The 22,912-nt window shown below is 41.1% G+C and overlaps 1 protein-coding gene across 4 annotated transcripts in view; it reads right to left on the minus strand.

Annotated features, from left to right (window-relative positions):
• SUCO (SUN domain containing ossification factor) overlaps window positions 1–22,912 on the minus strand; it is an 81,690-nt gene that overhangs the window by 57,141 nt on the left and 1,637 nt on the right. For all 4 annotated transcript variants that reach the window (XM_003824665.6, XM_008978308.5, XM_008978311.5 and 1 more), the window contains exon 2: window positions 1,434–1,548. In XM_003824665.6, coding sequence (XP_003824713.4) covers window positions 1,434–1,548 — 115 coding nt within the window. The remainder of the gene's footprint in view (window positions 1–1,433; window positions 1,549–22,912) is intronic.

Raw genomic sequence — 22,912 nt, forward strand, 5'->3', positions numbered from 1 at the left:
AATACACCAGTTCAAGAACTTCATTAGATTTCTTAATAAGCATTTTAGTCTTACCATCCAGCACCGTTGTAAGCACCTAGTAAAACTCCAATGAATACCTGACAAATGAAGATACATAAAGCTCTTTCTTTCATCTCTTTTTTGACATACATTCAAGTTAGAATTTCTAATACCTTTATGCCTTCTAGAGTGTAATTTTCATAAAAGTTCATATTCAATCTTTGTTTACCTGAGCCTATCTAGCTCATACTAGGTATCTAAATGTTTACTGAAAGAACATGCTTTCCCCCTTAATGCTTTGCTTAAATTCACTTTTATGACATTTGTTTGCAAAATGCTTCATCAAAAGGGGGATTAAATCAAAATCTTATATACTGTGTGGGTGAAAATATAAAATTATAGTTTTTTTTGAGATATGCGGCAAGTCTTCAAAATTTTAAATGCTCCATCCCAGAAATATATCCAACATAACTTAAATTTAAATAATCCACTCTAAATATGCCCAAAAAACCCTCAAGTATGTAATTGTAAGTATGTGTTGATACACACACCCACATGTGTGCACACATGGCAGGGAACAAAATGCAAGTTTGTCAATAAAGAACAACTGATAAATAATGTCTATATAACAAGATTAAAATGCAGCCATTCAGAATATATCAACATGAAAAGATGATATATGAGCTATCACTGGAGGGGAAGGGGGATGGCAATTTGTAATATATTTATATGATATTTTCATGGAAATAAAAATATTAATTTGTGGGCAAATATAAAGGTGTTATCTATACCCATAGAACAAAGTCCAAACGTTTTCACAAGAAATAGTAGACTGTTGTTCCTTTGGGGAAAGGAATGAGACATAAATAATAAATATTTTATACCAATATAAATTACTTCAGTAATTTTAAATAAATACACTGAAGTTAAAGGCAAAAGCCAAATCAAGTCAATACTCTCCATTTATCATTTAGAATGGTAAAATAATACATGTTTTAAGACCATGAGGTTTTTTGGAGTCTTTATATTTACTGCACCTAATTACATAAAACAAACTACAAAGCCACTGACTGTAGATTCTCCCTGGAATACTCACTTCTAATAGTTCTCATTTGCAAAATTGGGATTTCTTTAAAAACTCTATTATAGATCATTAAAAACAAATCACTCGTTTTCAGCTCTCTGAACATGCACTACCCTATACTACAGGACTAAGGATGTTACAAAATTCCAAATACAAGCAACAAGAATAAACATATAAATATCTCTGAGCCATCATAATTTAAGAATTACCTGAGTAATAGCAAAGAAAAATACGAATCTCCACCAAAAATTATGGCATGGCATTTTTGAAATTACTTTTATTCTGAATGTTTTCAGACACTCTCAGAAAGCTGACACACAAATTATAATGTTAACTTTATTTAAGGCACCTTTTTCTGGAATTGTACATCTTCATTTTCTAGTGCGCAGTTGTCATCTTGAGAGTAATATGATGACGCTGAAGCTGAAGAACTCTCTTTACAACATACACGCCAGCTGGGAAGCCTGTAAAACACCCACCACCACCAACAACAAACAGAAAAAGAGAAAGAGAAAGAAAGAAGAAAAGTTGTTAAGTCAACATATTTCTATATGGGCTAGAATTTGAGGCGATAAACAGACAGATGGTTCCTATCCTAATACCTTTTAACAATTTAATGACGAAAATCAATACGCATAAGAAAAACATAAACATTATTATCAGCATTCCAAGTAAGACATTATGAATTCCATGAAGGTACAACAGGAAAGTCTTCACCAGAAGCAGTATCTGATAATTATCACACAAGGTACACAGAAAGCTGTCAAATAGCTAACCTCCTCGGAAAGTACCAGTTCTTATAAATTCTAACAAATATTTAAGAACAGATAATCCTAAAGTTACCTCAACTGTTTAAAAGCATAGAAGCTTCCAAATTATTTTTGCATAGAGAACCTAACAGTGATATCAAAAACTAACAGAAATAGCACACACATAAATGAATACTAGAGGTTAATAGTACTTATGAAATAACATGCAAAACTTATCAAGAAAACAATAAAAAAGAAAGTCTCTAGGAACATACCAAAGGAGAAATATACCACAATTATTATCAAGTAGAGTTAAGCTCTGACATTCAAAACTAGTCCAACATAATAAAATCAACTTGATTTGCTATGCAAAAATATCAAGGAAAAATATGTTACGATTATATCCATAGCCACTGAAAAACATCTGATAAACTTATACATCCATCAATGTTTTAAGAATCAATAATGAAACAGGAATAATTATATATTTAACATGGAAAATACATATGTAATACATAAAACTAAAAGTCAGTATTATACTTAGTGAGGAAACCTAAAAAGACACCTATATAGATCTGAAATAAGACAAGAATGTCCATTTTCATTAGCATTACAAAACATGAAGATAAAAGAGGCATAAAAATGGAAAAGACAGTAAAATTATCTGTAGTTCCAGACAATGAGTGTATCTGCATTAACTGCAGATGAGTTTATATAATTGGAAAATTCAAAAGAATCACCTATTAAAAGAAGTCCCAGATATAAAAATTATATTCCCAAGTATAAAATTAAGAAGCAAATCAACACTCTCTCAAACCATAACAAGGACTCATTTATGATAGAAACAATAACGTGTCCAGATAGAAACTTGCCAAGAAATCTTCTAGTAAGTAGAACTGTTTGAAATTGCCAATATTTGACAATCCTTTTATTTGGAAAAAGTGTCAATTTCACAATTCAAAATAATATATAGGGGTAGTTTGAAAACTACATACTGAGGTGGTAAAAAGGGAGACTTTTTATATAACAAGCCAGAAATAGTCAAGAATATTCTTATATGAGGGGCTAGATCTATATGAAACTACAGTAATTACAGCAATATGATACTGAGATAACAGAGGCAAAGGAAACCCCCAGGGTGACTAGAAAGACAAATCCCAGGAAGATAGCTGTAAACAAGGAATAGAGGGCAATCAGCCTAGGTTAGTTTATCAGAAGCACCCAAATAACACCAGAAGAAATGGAATGCCTAGGTTTAAAAGACAGACTTTGGGGATTTAATCTTTTCTTAAACCTACTGCTTTCATTTTAGAAACTGTAGTTCTATTTTTTTTTTTTTTTCCCTGAAGGAAGGTTTTCAACTTGAATGTATGGTGACAAGTTTTTCTTGTTGTGGCAACCTACGATCTTTAATACTTCTAGGAATCCTGCCATTTTAAGGGTGTATGTTACAACTATGTGTCTAAAAAAATAATCGTTAAGTATTAGGGTAAAAGAGGAATCAATTCATTCTTACTAAAAAGAACAGGAGAGGGACTCAGGAAAAATTTTCCAAACGATATAGCAACTGAAGAGCCAAGGAAGATTTCATTAAGAAAGCAGAAAACATTCTTTATTGTGCCAAGGGAAATTTCATTACAGAAGAAGGCATTCTTTAATGTGAAAGTGATTGAGAAAAAAACACCTTTTAAAAATGATATCCAATGGCTTGCAATGACAGCTTTTTATATCTGCCTAATGCAGAATTACTGAACCAGCTATCTTTAACCATTGTTTTTTTATCATACTATCAAATCTAGCAAAATAATGCAATAATGAATTCCAGAAAGACACATTAATGTGCAATAAAGAATATACTAATATGCAAATGAGCCAAGCCTAATAATTGCAAAGAAGGAGTCTGCAATTATTAGGCTTGGCTAATAAAACTAAACTGGAGTCTGTCACTTTCAAATGAATTGTTTTCCTCTGAGTTTTAATGAAGAAACTTTACAAGCATGTAAGATTACCCAGTAAGTACCAATTATTATGTTAGGAAACATTAGGGGTAATTTTCAACTCATTTAAAAATTTGAGTAAGTATATACAGTTTTAAGAAAATATGAAAACAACAAAGTAGCCATTTTAATTAACATAGAAACCAAACAAGATGGAAAACATTATGTTATTAAGACAGCGATTTATTATCTATGAGTAAAAAGAAGAAAGAATTACAAATATATATGCACCTAACAATGTAGAAAATATACTACAACCACTGGCAAAGCTACAGGTGGAAAGAGAATAAACAAAAAGTATGGTGGTCTATTTTAAATTACCTCACAAAATAACAGATTAAGTGGACAAAATGATATTTATATTCCATGTAAGAAGCTCAAAGATACAGAATTTATACCACATATAAATTAAAACATTCTTCTCAAGGACACGTGGAACATTTCCCAAATACCGATAGTAAACTAAAGCCTCAAAAGAAGCCTCAAATTCCAAAAACTCAAGCTCTAAAAGATTATATTCTCCAATCATGCTGCAACAAAATTTGAAATAACAGAAAGACAGCTAACAATATCCCAAGCCTGGAAGCAAGAAATATGTAGCAAAATAATCCTTAGGTTAAAGAGGAAACAATATTATTAAATAATCAGCAGAAGACTACCAATCACAATTGGTGGGATGTAGATAAGACAATAGCAGGAAAACTACGCTTCTGAATACATTGAGACAAATGCTGAAAACAAAAGAGCTAATCAACTCAAAAAGATAAAAGAGAGTACAAATGCAAAGAAACAAGGAAGGATATATGGACAGGCATTGCTAAAATAGAGAACAAAAAACAGCAAAGAAAATTAAGAAAATCAAAAGTTGGTTCTTTGAAGAAAGTATTAGACAAAACTTCTGGCAAAACCGATAAAGGGAAGATAGTAATGGAAATTAACACAATATGGAATAAAAAGAAAAAATAACCACAGAGGAAACATTTTTAAAATTATAAAATATTATAAACTATATATAACAATATATTTGAAAACAGGAGAAATGGATAAATTTCTAGAAACATTGCAAAACTGGCATAAGGAATGGAAAAAACTGATAATAGACTGATAAATAAACTTGAATGGATGTATCAACTTCTCACACACAGGAGAAAATTCAAACCGTTTTTAAATTTTTTATTTGGAAATAATTTCAAATTTCAGAAAAGTAGGCAGCATAGTACAAAAAAAATCTACAAATGCCTTAGCTGTATCAATCCATTGTTAATATTTTACTTAATTTGTTCCATTATTTGTCATTTGCCCATGCTCACTCATCCTCCCTCTCTCCCTCTGTTCCCTCTCTCCCAGTAACTTACCTCTAAAATACTGTGATATCTATTTCCACAGAATAGGGATATTCTCTTGCATAACTACAATACAGCTATCAACTTCAGTAAATGTTACATTGACACAAAAATTTACTGTCCACATTGCAATTTTGTCAATTAATCCAATGTCTTTTTTAGAATTCCTTTCTCCAGTACAGAATTAAATCTATGATCATGTCCTGCATTTGTCATGTCTATTCAGTATCATTTAACTTGGAACAGTTCTGGAGCTTTATTTTATGTGGCACTAACATTTTTGAAGGCTACAGTCCCCTTTCTTTTTAAATAATATGGTTCTTATGTGAGATTTGTCTGATGTATCATGATGACCAGATTCAGATTAGGTATTCTCAGTCAGAATCCTTCATTGTGTCTTTCTCAGGATATTATAATGATGTTGTGACTTTCTCAGGATATTGTATCGAAAAGCATATAATATCCACCTGTTTCAGCAGTTGCAATTCTACTTTTAGGTACTTCTCAACAGCAATGAAAACTATGTCTACAAAAAGCCTTGTACAAGAATGTCCATAGTAGTTTTTACTCCTAATAGCGAAAACCTGGAAGCAGTCCAGATAACCACTAACAGAAGAATAAATAAACTGTAGTACATTCATACAGTGTACTACTACTCAGCAATAAAAAGGAACTAATTAATGACAAAGGAAACAAAATGGGTAAATCTCAGACATTACATTGAGTAAAAGAAGTCAAACACATGAGCTAATACTGTATAACTCCATTTAGATGATGTTCCAGAATTGGCAAAACTAATCCATGGTGACAGAAATCAGATCACTACTTGCCTCTGGGGGATTCACCAGAAAGGGACATGAGAGAACTTTCTGGGGTGATGAGAATATTCTATATCTTGAGGGGGTGTGAGTTACACAGGTGTATGCATGTGTCAAAACTGATCCAACTATACAGTTAAGATCTGTGCATTTCGCTGTACATAATTTATTTTGAGACAGGGTCCCACTCTATCACCCAGGCTGGGGTGCAGTGGTACAATCTCAGCTCACTGCAGCCTCCCCCTTCCCGGGCTCAAGTGATCCTTCCACCTCAGCCTCCAGAATAGCTGGGACTACATGCAAGCACCAAAATGTCTGGCTAATTTTTGTATTTTTGGAAGAGATGGGGTTTTGCCATGTTGCCCAGGCTAGTCTCGAACTCCTGGGGTCAAGTGATCCACCCGCCTTGGCCTCCCAAAGTGCTGGGATTACAGGTGTGAGCCACTGTGCCTGGCCTATACAGGTTTTATTACTTGTTCAAGATCCTGTAACTAATAAGTGAGGGACCGGGGGTTAAAACTTGGATTTTTTTGACTCTGAAGCCTGCGCCTCTTAGCCACTACTACACGGCCTTCATATTTATCACTTGTTGCCACTATGAAAATCATGAAGTAGTTAATCAGAACTTCTCCTTTGTGATAGTTGTTTTATTTTTGTATTATGCTGTATCTAGCTTTGACCAGTATCACCAATTCTTGAGTGAATGTAACAGTGTTATCTTCTTACCTTTCTTTTCATTTATCTGTTGGCTAGAAAATATTAAACATGAAACGTAGCAATATGGAAAAATCCAACAATTTGGAGAGAGATCTAAGTTTGCAAGGTGAGTGATGGGCAACTTATGAGCTTCAGTTTCCTTATTTGTAAAAATTAGATTAATACTTTAATCCAAGAGTATGGACAAATTTAAGAGGAGATCAGGAGTCAGAGACCAGCCTGGGCAACAAGGCAAAACTGCATCTCTACAAAACATACAAAAATTAGCCAGGCATGGTGGCGCACACCTCTGGTCCCAGCTACTCAGGAGGCTGAGGTGGAAGGAAAATCACCAGTTCCCAGGGAGGTCAAGGCTGCGGTGAGTGGTGATCATGCTGCTGTACTCCAGACTGGGGGACAGAGCGAGACCCTGCCAGGAAAGAAAGGAAAGGAAAGGAAAGGAAGGAAGGAAGGACGGACGGACGGATGGACAGAAGGACGGAAGGCAGGCAGGCCAGCCTATATGCCTCAACTCAGTATCAACATTGTAAAACTGACTTATTAGGAGGAACTGAAATAAATGTATATGCTGTGCTTAGCCTGGCACAGAATATGTGCTGAAATGTCAGTTATTATCAGCCACTACCTTTTCTATCTACTTTCACTTATCAAATTTCACAGTAGTTTATACTTGTAATCTCAATGTTTTCACCTTCTATTTAGTCCTCAGCCTGCTGAAATCTAGTTTCTGCCCTCATTGTACCACTGAGACTAGTATGGTGTGGCAGAAGTTAGCTTTTTTTGATTTCCCTGCTGCATGTGGTAACCTCTGACTGCTGTTTTAACTTAAACCATCTCCTATTTGACTTGTCAAATTACACACTTCTGCTTTTCATCTCACACTGACTCTTGTTTCTGAGTCTCCTTTGATATGCTGCTTCTGTTCACTATTTAAATTCTGATGCTCCAAGGGTTTGGTTCTGAAATCTTCCCTTTATATTCTACAAAGGAGACTTACCTACTCTCATGGTTTTTAGTTGACAGCTACTGAAACTTTTATCTTCAGCCCTTATCTTTTCCTAACTGGTCCATTCCTTAAAACCCTTCTGTGATACCCTACCTTAATGTTGAGGATAAACAAAGCTCATTTAAAAGTTGCATCTCTCTTCCTTCATATTCCAAGGTATCTCAAAAACATCTAAATCCAAAATTGAATACATTAACTTCCTTTTCCAAATCTCTTCCTCCTATATCCTTGATCCCACCATCTGGTACTGCTATCTACCCAGTCCTCAAACTAGAAACCTGAAAAACACCTGTGACTACTCCTTTGCCTTCACCCTCCCTTGACCATCTTGTTTATTCTACTCTAAATTTCTTTAAATCATTTCTCAATCCCCATTCTGACTGCCTTAACTCAAGCCCTTATCTCTTACCTAGAGCAACCTCCTAACAGATCTCCCTAATTCCTAACTTGCTACGTCTGCAAATCAACCATTCACACCTCTGCCAAAAATCTAACAGTAAATTATCACACTGCCATTCCCCTGCTTAAGACCTTTTACAGTCTCCATTAACTACATGACAAAACTCAAGCTTCTCTCCACATGCTATTTAAAAATCTCTAAAATTCTACTAAGTCTTCAGCTTCATATTTCCTGCCACTCTCCCTGCCTTTCACTTTATGCTTCGGCGATACAGAGCTACCTGTAATAGTTCCTTGAACACAGACTGTGCTGTCTCATGTCTCTGGCTCATGCTGTTCCCTCTTTCAAGAATGTTCTGTACCTGCTCCCACTCCCACTATCTAAAACATAACTCAATACTTATAATTCTTCTCTCTTGGGGCAAGAAACTAATAAGGGTCTAAAACATTTTCCTGATTTCCACAATCTGGGGTTGGTGGGCGGCCCGCTCTAAATTCCCACAGCCCTTTGGCTATCTCTACCTGAGCACATACACACTGAAATGAAATTAACTGTTTATTTTTGTTTCTCACATAAGACTAAGCAACTCCAAGGCAGAGAATACACTGCCCTGTTGCCAGCATGATGATCTATTGAGCTCCTACTTTGAACTATGAATTGGAAAAGCTTTTTCAGAGCTTTAAAAAGAAGAATGAGAAAACACTTTGTGGTAAAAGAAATAACTAAACTAGGCAACAAAGAATTGCTTCTTAAACATAAATTCAAAGTTAATCCCTTGTAGAGAAATATAGTGCCAGCCACTCATTTAGCGCAGTATGGTTAAAGTTATCAGTGAAAATTGTAGTTTTTGAATATTACTTCCTGGATATCTGAAAAAATTTACTGAAATCCTGTAAGTATTGAGAAACTTGTGGGAAATGGGTGAATAATGTGGAAGCCATTTTGGTCAAACACTGGTAATAAAACAAGACCAAAAGATCACCAGGCCTCTAGTGCCTTTGCTTAAGCAACCTAGTTTCTCTCCATCACAATGTTTTATTAAAAGACAGATATTCTTCTAAACCACGTATCAGTCTGGAGCTCTTTTAAGGTTGCTTCTCTTCTGCTTGGTCTATCTGCTAATAGGTAAGAGCATACTGGGCCTCTTTCTCCTTGCAGTTTTTATTCTATTTGGCTGCATCAACAGTCCATAGTCAAATCACGTGCAATTGTACAGCTTAGCTGAGAAAGTTCTATGTTCTAGTGCCTGTTTCTAATTAAACCTTTGCATTTCAGTAGTTCTGACTTTTAACTTCACTCTGATGTAGGATTGGGTCTTAAATTTTCTTAGCTTAATATTCCACATATCAAATTCTATTAGAAAATTGTTTCACTAAACTGGCCCATAATTTCATTGATCCAACATAGAGAAGCACTTAGTAAACAAATGTGATATGTTCTGTTTTTATATCCTACCATTATAACCTACCATTAGAAATTCAGCCAATACAATTTGTCCTCTAAGATGCTGGAAATAATCATGCCCTATACTTGATAATAATATATGTGGGGAAAAGCAAGAGAGATCAGACTGTTACTGTGTCTGTGTAGAAAGAAGTAGACATAGGAGACTCCATTTTGTTCTGTACTAAGAAAAATTCTTCTGCCTTGAGATTCTGTTAATCTATAACCTTACCCCCAACCCCATGCTCTCTGAAACATGTGCTGTGTCAACTCAGAGTTGAATGGATTAAGGGCGGTGCAAGATGTGCTTTGTTAAACAAATGCTTGAAGGCAGCATGCTCCTTAAGAGTCATCACCACTCCCTAATCTCAAGTACCCAGGGACACAAAAACTGTGGAAGGCCGCAGGGACCTCTGCCTAGGAAAGCCAGGTATTGTCCAAGGTTTCTCCCCATGTGATAGTCTGAAATATGGACTCGTGGGAAGGGAAAGACCTGACCGTCCCCCAGCCCGACACCTGTAAAGGGTCTGTGCTGAGGAGGATTAGTAAAAGAGGAAGGAATGCCTCTTGCAGTTGAGACAAGAGGAAGGCATCTGTCTCCTGCCTGTCCCTGGGCAATGGAATGTCTCGGTATAAAACCCGATTGTATGCTCCATCTACTGAGATAGGGAAAAACCGCCTTAGGGCTGGAGGTGGGACCTGTGGGCAGCAATACTGCTTTGTAAAGCATTGAGATGTTTATGTGTATGCATATCTAAAAGCACAGCACTTAATCCTTTACATTGTCTATGATGCAAAGACCTTTGTTCACGTGTTTGTCTGCTGACCCTCTCCCCACAATTGTCTTGTGACCCTGACACATCCCCCTCTTCAAGAAACACCCACAAATGATCGATAAATACTAAGGGAACTCAGAGGCTGGCGGGATCCTCCATATGCTGCAACGCTGGTTCCCCGGGTCCCCTTATTTCTTTCTCTATACTTTGTCTCTGTGTCTTTTTCTTTCCCAAGTCTCTCGTTCCACCTTACGAGAAACACCCACAGGTGTGTAGGGGCAACCCACCCCTACAAATATATTTTCAGAAATTGGGTACAGTGTATTTAGCCTCTAAAACACAAGCGACAGTAGTTTTGTTACCTTAATTTTCAATTAGAGACTACAAAAATAGTCCTCAAATAAATTACTACCAGGCCAACAGATCAGTCATGCTCAAACAAAGTCTCTATTAGGAAAAGCAGAAAATAAAGCTACAACAGTAAGTGTGGGTCAGACTGCAGGCATTTAAAAATTATCAAGGTTTAAAGTTTTATCCTTCAAGGAGCCTTTGAAAGATATTTCATCAGGGGACTGACATAATCAAAGCCGCATGTAAGACAAATCCAGTGGCACTGTGTAAAATGGGTTGCAGCATACAAGTATGAAGCTACTCTACATGTTAACTTTTTTTTTTTATGTGCTCTTCTACATCTCCTGGCTACCAAACAAATGTGTGGAATTCATGCCTACCAGCTCTCCAAATATCTTCTATTCTCCACTCCCAAAAGCTATCAATCACTTCCCTCTTTTGAAAAGTTTCTCAGTTTTCAAGCTCTCCAAACTTATCTAAGACATTTTATATTGTTGACCACTTAAATGACTTCCTTAAATCTCTTTCCATCTATCCTTTCCAGTTTCCTCCTTTCTTTCAGAGCTTTACTATGCTTGGCACCTTTCTTTATTCTGTTTCAAAAGTCCAATGTTCTCTTTCAAAAATGATTCCCTCTATGACAGCGGTCCCCAACCTTTTGGCACCAGAGACCAGTTTCATGGAAGACTACTTTGCCATGGATGGGGTGGAGGGCCATTAGATTCTCATAAGGAGTACACAACCTAGATCCCTCGCGTGTGTGGTTCATAGTAGGGTTCATGCTCCTATGAGAATCTAATTCTGCTGCTAATCTGACAGGAGGTGGAGCTCAGGCAGTAATGCTCACTCACCTGCTGTTCACCTCCTGTTGTGAGGTCAGGGTCCTAACAGACCACGGAGCAGTACTGGTCCGCAGCCCAGGGGCTGGGGACCTCTGCTTTACGAGGATAACTCCAGCCAACTTTTTTTCTTTTTTTTGAGACGGAGTTTCGCTCTTGTTGACCAGGCTGGAGTGCAATGGCACGATCTTGGTTCACCGCAACCTCCGTCTCCTAGGTTCAAGTGATTCTCCTGCCTCAGCCTCCCAAGTAGGTGGGATTACAGGCATGCGCTACCATGCCCGGCTAATTTTCTATTTTTTTTAGTAGAGACGGGGTTTCTCCATGTTGGTCAGGCTGGTCTCGAACTCCTGACCTCAGGTGATCCGCCTGCCTCGACCTCCCAAAGTGCTGGGATTACAGGCATAAGCCACCGTGCCTGGCACTCCAGGCCAAATTTTATCTGCATTCAAGTCTGCATTTTTAAGTGCCCATAAAATGTCTCCACTTGGATATTCCATTCACCTCCAACTAACAGCTCCTTCCCCTTCCAAGCCCTTTGCCAACTCTTCCACTTCTTTTTGACCACCACCAATTCTTCTAGTTGCCCAAGTTAAAACAAACAAGCAAACAAACAGAAAACAAACAAAAAATGCTTAACATTTCTTTTCTCATTGAACTTTATTTCACAGATTCATAATTTTAGGCCCTAGAATGTACTCTCAGTGACAGTGTGCTCCAAGAAAGCAGTTACTTTGTTTTGTCCACCAGAATCCTGTATTGGATACAGCACACTGAAGCCTAAGTAAATATCTCTTTGCATTGAGATGGATAACAGAAAGGGGATGTTGAACAGAGTTTGGTTAGAGGCAAACTAAAATCCAGTTATTTAGAATCCTAGCCTAATGCTGTTATCTGCTGCACTGCACTGCACTACTGCCAGCTTGCCAACCTTTCACAAAATCAAATCATTTACCTCCTCAAAAATCTCTATTTATTGTACCCTCTTCTTTATTTCTACTGCCAAGATGAAGTCCTTCTTATGACAAGCCTCAATTACTCCAAGGGCTTTTTAGCCCGGTCATCCCTTGGGATCCAGAAGGGGTTGGATCCAGGATCCGATGATACCAAAATCTGAGAATGCTCCAGTCTCTTACATAAAACGGCATTTGCATATCACCTATGCATATCCTCCCATATAAATATCTAGAGGTGATTTAAAATATCTAGAGATGATTTAAAACATCTATGCATATCCTTCCATATAAATATCTAGAGGGGATTTAAAATATCTAGAGGTGATTTAAAACATCTATGCATATCCTCCCATATAATATCTAGAGGTGATTTAAAACCTAACACTATGTAAATGCTATGTAAATAGCTGTTATACAACATTGTTTTTATTTGTATTTTTATTGTTGTATTGTTATTTTTATTGTTTTTAAAATATATTTTCAACCTGAGGTTGGTTGAATCTGTGGATGTGGAAAGCCAATTGTATTCACCCCTCTAAGTCTCCTTCCTCTAAAAAAAAATCTAGCACAATTATGTCAAAATAATGTTCTCACAACACCACTTTTCTTGCTGAATCTTTATTATCTAATTCTTTGGACTGGTTTGCAAAATCTACCACAATCTCTGAAATCTCTCTCTTTCTCCTCAGGCTTTTCTGTTTACTACCACTCTTACCCATATCAACTAGATTATCTCTTCCATTCATAACTCTCTTTCTCCTTGACAATTAAGTGCCATCTACCCACTGCAAGCAGGCAGACAGACATACACATGCACACACAAAGAAATAGCCATTATTCATGTTATCAACACCAGTACATCTTATTTCAGCTCATGAAGCTCCTGTTTGCACAGAAGCAGAGTTTATAAACCACACATTTCCCTTAAACCCAAGTCAAGCCTTCCTTGAGAACTCTAGCCCTCATTTTCTCCTCTTAAGCACTTACTATGCAGTTCAGTTTTATGTGTTGTTTATTAACATTCAAATCAAGTATCTTAGAATGTTAGACATATAAAAAATAAACTGAGTTCACCTAATACAGTAATACAGACTTGAATGCATAAAAGAGTATCACAAACTTACTGACAAAATCTACAAGGTAAGAATCCTAGGTATGCGTATTTCTTTTAAAAGTTTCATGAACAATTCCAATGTCCATTCCTTCCTAGGCTAATACAGGCACCCACATTTTCAGATGAAAAAAACTGACACTTTGCCAGATAAAATTATTAACTAGAAAAAGTGAAAAAACTTGCCCAAGACCATCTACCAGCCAACTGGCAGCACAGCATACCGGTTAAGAGAACACAGGCTTAGAACCTGGCCTTCTTAGTTCTGGCTCTGTTGCTTCCTGGCTGTAAGAACTTGGGCAAGCTGTTAAGAACTTAATTTCTTTGTGCCCACCTTTCTTCATCTTTAAAATGGAGTGTCTGCCTTAAAACATCTATACAGCGAATAAAATAATTTAATGCATATTACATTGAATAGTATTTAGTACTTAGAAGAGAAATAATCACTCAATAAATGTTCATATTAACAATGAAAAGAAAGAACTACAACCAAGCTCTGACATAGTTTTATGCCTTTCACACTACACCACTATCTGTATTGTAACAAGCAGCTTATATACAGAGCTCAAGTCTCACAATTCTTCTGTATCCTTCATCACACCAAATACATTGTGAATAATCAAATAATATTTAAGTGGATTTATAAATTCCCATTTTTAACTCTGAAACCTAGGCCATCTTATTTCTACTCAACAAATTACCAAAGTAGCTAGAGTCAATGAATAACTTATACAGTAGTGCTTACTACGAGTGAGGCACTGTTCTTAGCCTTTACATGTTTTTTCTCCAGTAGATTACAAACGCTACATAATAATACAAAATTAGCTTAGTACCTATGAACCGTATTAACATTACAGAATACTTTCTAATACAGCTAGGTGTCACTTTCATGTAAAATATAAAATAATTTTAACTAGCAATTAATTATAAAGTCCTAAATAAAACCAAATCTTCTTTCAAAAAAACTTGCATTTATTAAACAAATTCATCCCAAAGGATTAACACTCTTTTTTTTTTTTTTTTTTTTCTTTTTCTTTTTTATTGATCATTCTTGGGTGTTTCTCGCAGAGGGGGATTTGGCAGGGTCACAGGACAATAGTGGAGGGAGGGTCAGCAGATAAACAAGTGAACAAAGTTCTCTGGTTTTCCTAGGCAGAGGACCCTGTGGCCTTCCGCAGTGTTTGTGTCCCTGGGTACTTGAGATTAGGGAGTGGTGATGACTCTTAACGAACATGCTGCCTTCAAGCATCTGTTTAACAAAGCACATCTTGCACCGCCCTTAATCCATTCAACCCTGAGTGGATACAGCACATGTTTCAGAGAGCACAGGGTTGGGGGTAAGGTCACAGATCAACAGGATCCCAAGGCAGAAGAATTTTTCTTAGTACAGAACAAAATGAAAAGTCTCCCATGTCTACCTCTTTCTACACAGACACAGCAACCATCCGATTTCTCAATCTTTTCCCCACCTTTCCCCCCTTTCTATTCCACAAAACCGCCATTGTCTTCATGGCCCGTTCTCAATGAGCTGTTGAGTACACCTCCCAGATGGGGTGGTGGCCGGGCAGAGGAGCTCCTCACTTCCCAGTAGGGGCGGCCGGGCAGAAGCGCCCCTCACCTCCCGGACGGGGCGGCTGGCCGGGCGGGGGGCTGACCCCCCCCACCTCCCTCCCGGACGGGGCGGCTGGCCGGGCGGGGGGCTGACCCCCCACCTCCCTCCCAGACAGGGCGGCTGGCCAGGCAGAGGGGCTCCTCACTTCCCAGTAGGGGTGGCCGGGCAGAGGCGCCCCTCACTTTCCCGATGGGGCGGCTGGCCCGGCGGGGGGCTGACCCCTACACCTCCCTCCCGGAGGGGGCGGCTGGCCGGGCAGAGGGGCTCCTCACTTCCCGGTAGGGGCGGCCGGGCAGAGGCGCCCCTCACCTCCCGGACAGGGCGGCTGGCCGGGCGGGGGGCTGACCCCCCCACCTCCCTCCCGGACGGGGCGGCTGGCCGGGCGGGGGGCTGACCCCCCACCTCCCTCCCGGACGGGGTGGCTGGCCGGGCGGGGGGCTGACCCCCCCACCTCCCTCCCGGACGGGGCAGCTGGCCGGGCGGGGGGCTGACCCCCCTACCTCCCTCCCGGACGGGGCGGCTGGCCGGGCGGGGGGCTGACCCCCCTACCTCCCTCCCGGACAGGGCGGCTGGCCGGGCGGGGGGCTGACCCCCAACCTCCCTCCCGGACGGGGCGGCTGGCCGGGCGGGGGGCTGACCCCCCCACCTCCCTCCCGGACGGGGCGGGTGGCCGGGCAGAGGGGCTCCTCACTTCCCAGAAGGGGCGGCCGGGCAGAGGCGCTCCTCACCTCCCGGATGGGGCGGCTGGCCAGGCGGGGGGCTAACCCCCCCACCTCCTTCCCGGACGGGGCGGCTGGCCGGGCCGGGGGCTGACCCCCCCACCTCCCTCCCAGACAGAGCGGCTGGCCGGGCAGAGGGGCTCCTCACTTCCCAGTAGGGGCGGCCGGGCAGAGGCGCCCCCCCCACCTCCTGGACAGGGCGGCTGGCCGGGCAGGGGGCTGATCCCCCCACCTCCCTCCCGGACGGGGCGGCTGGCCAGGCGGGGGGCTGATCCCCCCCACCTCCCTCCCGGACGGGGCGGCTGGCCGGGCGGGGGGCTGACCCCCCCACCTCCCTCCCGGATGGGGCGGCTGGCCGGGAGGGGGGCTGACCCCCCCACCTCCCTCCCGGACGGGGCGGCTGGCCGGGCAGAGGGGCTCCTCACTTCCCGGTAGGGGCGGCCGGGCAGAGGCGCCCCTCACCTCCCGGACAGGGCGGCTGGCCGGGCGGGGGGCTGACCCCCCCACCTCCCTCCCGGACGGGGCGGCTGGCCGGGCGGGGGGCTGACCCCCAACCTCCCTCCCGGACGGGGCGGCTGGCCGGGCGGGGGGCTGACCCCCCCACCTCCCTCCCGGACGGGGCGGCTGGCCGGGCGGGGGGCTGACCCCCCCACCTCCCTCCCGGATGGGGCGGCTGGCCGGGCAGAGGGGCTCCTCACTTCCCAGTAGGGGCGGCCGGGCAGAGGCACCCCTCGCCTCCCGGACGGGGCGGCTGGCCGGGCGGGGGGCTGACCCCCCCACCTCCCTCCCAGATGAGGAGGAAGGACGCTCCTCACTTCTCAGACGGGGTGGCTGCCAGGCGGAGGGGCTCCTCACTTCTCAGACGGGGCGGTTGCCAGGCAGAGGGTCTCCTCACTTCTCAGACAGGGCGGCTGGGCAGAGACACTCCTCACATCCCAGACGGGGCGGCAGGGCAGAGGTGCTCCCCACATCTCAGACGATGGGCGGCCGGGCAGAGACGCTCCTCACTTCCCAGATGTGATGGCGGCCGGGAAGAGGCGCTCCTCACTTCCTAGATGGGATGGCGGCCGGGCAGAGACGCTCCTCACTTTCCAGACTGGGCAGCCAGGCAGAGGGGCTCCTCACATCCCAGACGATGGGCAGTCAGGCAGAGACGCTCCTCACTTCCCAGACGGGGTGGCTGCCAGGCAGAGGCTGCAATCTCGGCACTTAGGGAGGCCAAGGCAGGCGGCTGGGAGGTGGTTGTAGCGAGCCGAGATCACGCCACTGCACTCCAGCCTGGGCGCCATTGAGCACTGAGTTAACGAGACTCCGTCTGCAATCCCGGCACCTCGGGAGGCCGAGGCTGGCGGATCACTCGCGGTTAGGAGCTGGAGACCAGCCCAGCCGACACATCGAAACCCCGTCTCCACCAAAAAAATACGAAAACCAGTCAGGCGTGGCGGCGCACGCCTGCAATCGCAGGCACTCGGCAGGCTGAGGCAGGAGAATCGGGCAGGGAGGTTGCAGTGAGCTGAGATGGCAGCAGTACCGTCCAGCTTCGGCTCGGCATCAGAGGGAGACCGTGGAAAGAGGGGAGAGGGGAGAGGAGAGAGGGGAGAGGGGAGAGGGGGGAGGGGAGAGGGGGGAGGGGAGAGGGGAGAGGGGAGAGGGGAGAGGGGAGAGGGGAGAGGGGAGAGGGGAGAGGGGAGAGGGAGCTCTATCTACCACACAGTCCTTCTCTCTACTTTCACAAGCTGAAGCTTAAATTCTGTCCAGGTAACCAGCCTCAACTGTAAAAATAAATCTGAAAGAGAAACCAACGTGCCCTGTACCCCCAGGTGCACAGCAGGGACTGCCTCAGGCGCGAGCGCAAATGCCCCAGCGTCGGCTCCGTCTCGGGCACCTCCAGCGGCCAGGTCCGCTTCAGAAGCCGCACCCGCAGCCTCATGACGGCGGCAGGCGGCCCGAGGGGCCTGGACCCGGAAGCGGCGACGGGGACGGCGGCGGGGCCGAGCAGCTCCCGCCCCAAACGGCGACGACCCCGGACCGGCGACTACCGGAGCTGAGGGGTAGCTGAGGCGAAACGGGGAAAGAGCCCCGCCACAGTGGCCGCCCTGCCACTCGGTCTCTGGAATAGAGCGCCCGCCCCTCTCCTGAGGGTGCCTCCTGGAGCCAACCCCGAGAGCTGGAGGCGGGAGGATTAACACTCTTATACTGCAAATATTCAAAAGCAATTTCCTATTCCCTTGTGACATGTACAATTTGACTTTTAAATTAGTCTAAAATATGGCCTTGAAAAACATAACATACAACTGGCACTAAAGTATAATCTAAAACATGTAGATAAGTTTCAAGAGATTTCATCTCTTTCCAGTTATGTATAAACTACTAAACAAAAGCATCACGTACATACAGGTGTTTCTATTTGAAGATGACTTGAGAATAATAAAGCACTTAAATTTTTATAAGTTTCCCTTTCATTATAAGCATAAGTATTAATTATACATATTGATTCTTTTCTCCATTCAGACTGTTGAGAAAAGTGAAAGAGTAATGTACAAGTTCATGAACAAACGAAAAATGAAATAACCAATACTCAAAAGAGCTGATACCTTTTATTTATTCCATTGCCTGTCAACCCTACTGCCTGCTTCCATTCCAGTATATCCTCAAATGTTTAATAACATAAAGGACCAACATGAAACACGTCATTTGCCGTCTTTTATTGGACACAGTGTTCAAGTGTTATGCAAAGATGTCACACACCTTCTTTCACAGACCTTTTCCTATTAAGTGGCTTCATCTAACTTGTCTGAAGGGATCTGACACTGTATGACCCGACACCTCTTATAAATAAAAATACCAGGTGCTTTCTTCGGAATATATATCCCAGAGCAAAGATAAACTTTTTTTCCTCAGTCTTTCACATTAAGTTCCACTAAAAAAATCATTTTTGTAAAGGTCATCTTTCATTGGTTTATTCAAGGAAAGAAAAAAAAAGGCATCAAATGATTTGGAGAAGTGGGATTGTTTTATTATTTTATTTATTTCAAATATTATTCAGAAAAGAAATAGATTCCGAACCTTTAAAGTTAAGAGACAGAAGCAGAAACAAGCAAAAAAATTCCTCCAGATTTCCTGGGGAATTTTCAAAATGTTTTATCGATGTTTCCAATATGCTCTATTCATCACCTCAAAAAAGAAAAAACAGCTTATATATTGTTCTAGTTTTTAAATTTTTTTCTGCTCACTTATGTATATTAATGACCAGCAATCATGAGAGAAAAAGCAAAAGGGTACAGAAATGTAATCACAAACCAGGAAATAAACCTCTTAAACTGATAAAAACTGGTCTGACATACTCAGAAAAATTACTACTAAGGACAAAAAGGCCAACATCTTGATTTAGATATCAACTCTCTTCTAGTGGGACCACGACTTAGGACCTCGTGCCTCCAAAGTACATCCCCTACATTCCACTTTACCCTCCACAGCAATCTAATTAAAAGATCCATGTGACCTCATGCTCCTGTTCTCCAGTTTAAACCACTTCACTTACTCATCCTCTGTCAGGTGGTTAGAATTAGAATTCATCTGCATGATAATCAAATCCTTTCAAAACCTAGCTCTAGCCTCCCTTCCCATCTCTCCTCACATACACTCACGCTCTAGGTAACTGGGTAAGTGTTCTCTCTGCCTACAACAAAATTCTCTCATTGTGAACTATCCATCCTGCAGACCATTTTATGGATGAGAGCTGAGGTTCACAGAAGTAACTTGTCCAAAGACATACAGTTAGTGACAGAACCACAAGTAGGATATGAATTCTTCCTTTGCTGTTCCTAAAAACCTTTGTAAGTACCTGTTATATTTGCCAAATGTATGAGACTTGTTTAAATGTCAAGCTCTTCCCGAAAGTCTAAATATAAGCTTCTCCAAGATGATCCTTTGGGGTGAAGGAAGAATAGATTTGTTTAGTTTTAAAAAATAAGTTTTACTAAGATTAATGTAAGGATTCATACAGAAACTCAGGGAAAGAGTGGAAGTCCCACAAACAATGGGTTTTACTTACAGCACACCATGATTCACTGTGGTTTATGTTTGCCCAGTTAGGTAGACTTAGGAATTATTCAGTTTTAACTGAATTGACCCTCACAACATCGGGAAGCAGCTTTTAAAAAACTTACTGCAAAGAATTTAATAATGCAAGCACAGCCAACAAGAAAATGACAGGGCTGACTCCTAAGTAGTTGAAGCTATTCCTCTTCTATACTATGACATAAAATAATCTAGTAGGTCAATCACATAGCTCTCACTAAAAATTATTATTTTAATGAGAACAAAAGGTACCGTTAACAGAAATTATTATTTTTTTCTCATTTTTCTTAAATATCTAACTTGCATTAATTTATTACATACACTAATATACTATTACTATATTGGCACATGTACATAACTTATAGACAATTAAGGTGGATGCACAAGGTTTTACTAATTAAGGGACACACTCAGAATATCCACTAATTATGTTTTTTTCCTCTTTAGGGTGATGCAGCTTTCCCAGTTTGCCCAGGACTGAGGGAGTATGGTATAGGGTATAGGCTGAATAATGCGCCCCCCCTCAAAGATGTCTGCATCCTAATCCCTAAATATGTTACCTTACATAGTAAAAGAGATTTTGCAGATGTGATTAAATTAAGGATTATGAGATAGGGAGATTATCCTGGAATGTCTGGCTGGACCCAATGTAATCACAATAGTCCTTATAAGAGGAAGAGGCAGGAGGACCCGTCATTAGTAGACATAAGGACTGAAAAAAGGGTGGGAGTGCTGATGTGAGGAAGGGGCCACAGAATACAGGCGGCCTCTAGAAAAAGATTCTCCCCTCAGAGCCTCCAAAAAGAACGAGCCCAGTTGACATCTTAACTTTATTTAGCCCTGTGAGACATATCTTGGACTTCTCATCCACAGAATTGTAAGGTAATAAATGTGTGTTGTTTCAAGCCACTAAATTTGTGTCAATTTGCTACAGCAGGCATAAGAAACTAATGCAGGGAATTCCTAGGTTATGCGACTTCCAGTGTTAAAACCAAGACAAGCTGGTGACCCTCTATCTTGGATTTTCGGTGCTCATAAAAACATCTGGCACAGTAGGTATGAGAACAAAATGTGGTTGAATAATGTTATGATGAAATATTTACATAATACGCTGTTACTGTGTTACAAAGATCTGTCATTTGTATTATTTCATCCTCCTAACAACCCTGTGAAGTATGAATGGATCAATTTCCCCATTCTGAGGATATAACAACTAAGGTTCAAAGAAGTTACATAACAAGTCAAAGAACACATATCTAGTAAATGATGGAGCCACATATATAAAATACAGGCCTTCTGACCTATAAAGGACTATGGTACTCAGGAGCCTGTGCTGCCTAGGTTCAAATTTAAGCTCCGAAGCTTAACAGCTGCTTAAACTTAGCCAAGTTAACCTCTCTACTTCCTCACATGTAAAATGCAAAAGGAAGTTAATAATAATACCTATCTTATAGGGTTCTTATAAAGATTAAAGGTGTTATTGTCAAGTAAACATCATGTGTCTGACACACAGATAGCTGTCAGCAAATACTAGCTATCATTGCTCTGTGCTGCAGCTATAGTGCATTTATGCCTAGAATACTCTATACTACTTGATCAAAAATTATAAACTATGCAAAAGGAAAAAACAGCAACAAAAATTAATAATGACATAGATGAAATGGTTTTTCTGTAAACATAATCTAAGGTTAGTACTCAAGGCTAGAAGACAAAAGCAGAGGGGAGACATAATCAAGATCTACAAAATTATGATAGTAAACATAACACAGTAATATTGGTAGCATGAGAGGGGAAACCTCAGAAACTAGAATACTGTAGAACAGACATACAGCACTCAATGTACAAAACAGAAACGGATCACAAAATTTTGAGACAATTTGTGAATAACAAAAGAGACAAAAGTGGCTACTAAAAGGCACTCATCAACTCTTGCAAACGTTTTATCTAACCCTAGGACTTGTTGGTAGCCATTTCTGTTAAAGGGAATGAGGTTGTTGGGAAAAGAAATACCACACCAGATTGCAGCAAAAGTTAGAAATCCATTAAGTGCCATTAATTCCAACTTGGCACAAAAGCAGAGGCTTCAAAGAAAAAACATACCCTTTGCCGATCAGCACCAGGTACCACTCCTCTTCCCCAATCTCATTCATCATCATCACCCTTCAAAAAAACCCTTTAAGCCTTAATGTCCTATTTTAATGCCTTTTAATCGTTTTGCTAAAGAATAATTAAAATGTCTCTAAATTTGGCAGTCTAAACAAATCTCAAAATATACTAACCCAATAGTTTCTTAAGCTAAAGTTTCTTAAAATGTTCACACTCTTAAACTCTCCACATCCATTTTCCTCACTAGGAGTTAAAAAACTTGACAGAAGTTTATTACTACTACTTTCAATACCAGGCCAACCGATTTGTTCCCTAACAGGGAAATTCATTAGCTCTTCACTAGAGCTAATGATTGAAGGTGAGAAAACATACTGACGGTTAGCTTAATCAAAAGATAGCCAGAAATTCCCAAAAGAAATAGAAGCAGAGTTAACTTAAATTTACAAATGATTGTAAGAATCACATTCTATTGCTTGATTTCGTTTACACCATCCAATTAAAAAATAAAAAAAAGCCAGAGATACTGGTGTGTTTTTAAACTTGAATGAAAGTGTTCACCTTTTCCTTATTAGCCATTTCAGAAACTTTTGATGATGAATAACATGGTTTAAAGATGGGCAAGACCAAGAAGAAAGAGGAAAGAAAATACACAGTCTACAAGTATAACTAGGCAGCCCCAGAAAGAGATGGAAATGAATACAAGCTTCAGTATCTACAAATTTAAATTTAAAATGAGGTGAGTGGATTTATCTCTTACAGGCACTTCTCCGTACCCAACACAGTAAGTAGAAAGGGGAGGATTTTA

This window comes from Pan paniscus, chromosome 1 (assembly GCF_029289425.2).
Source record: "Pan paniscus chromosome 1, NHGRI_mPanPan1-v2.0_pri, whole genome shotgun sequence".
Lineage (NCBI taxonomy): Eukaryota > Metazoa > Chordata > Mammalia > Primates > Hominidae > Pan > Pan paniscus.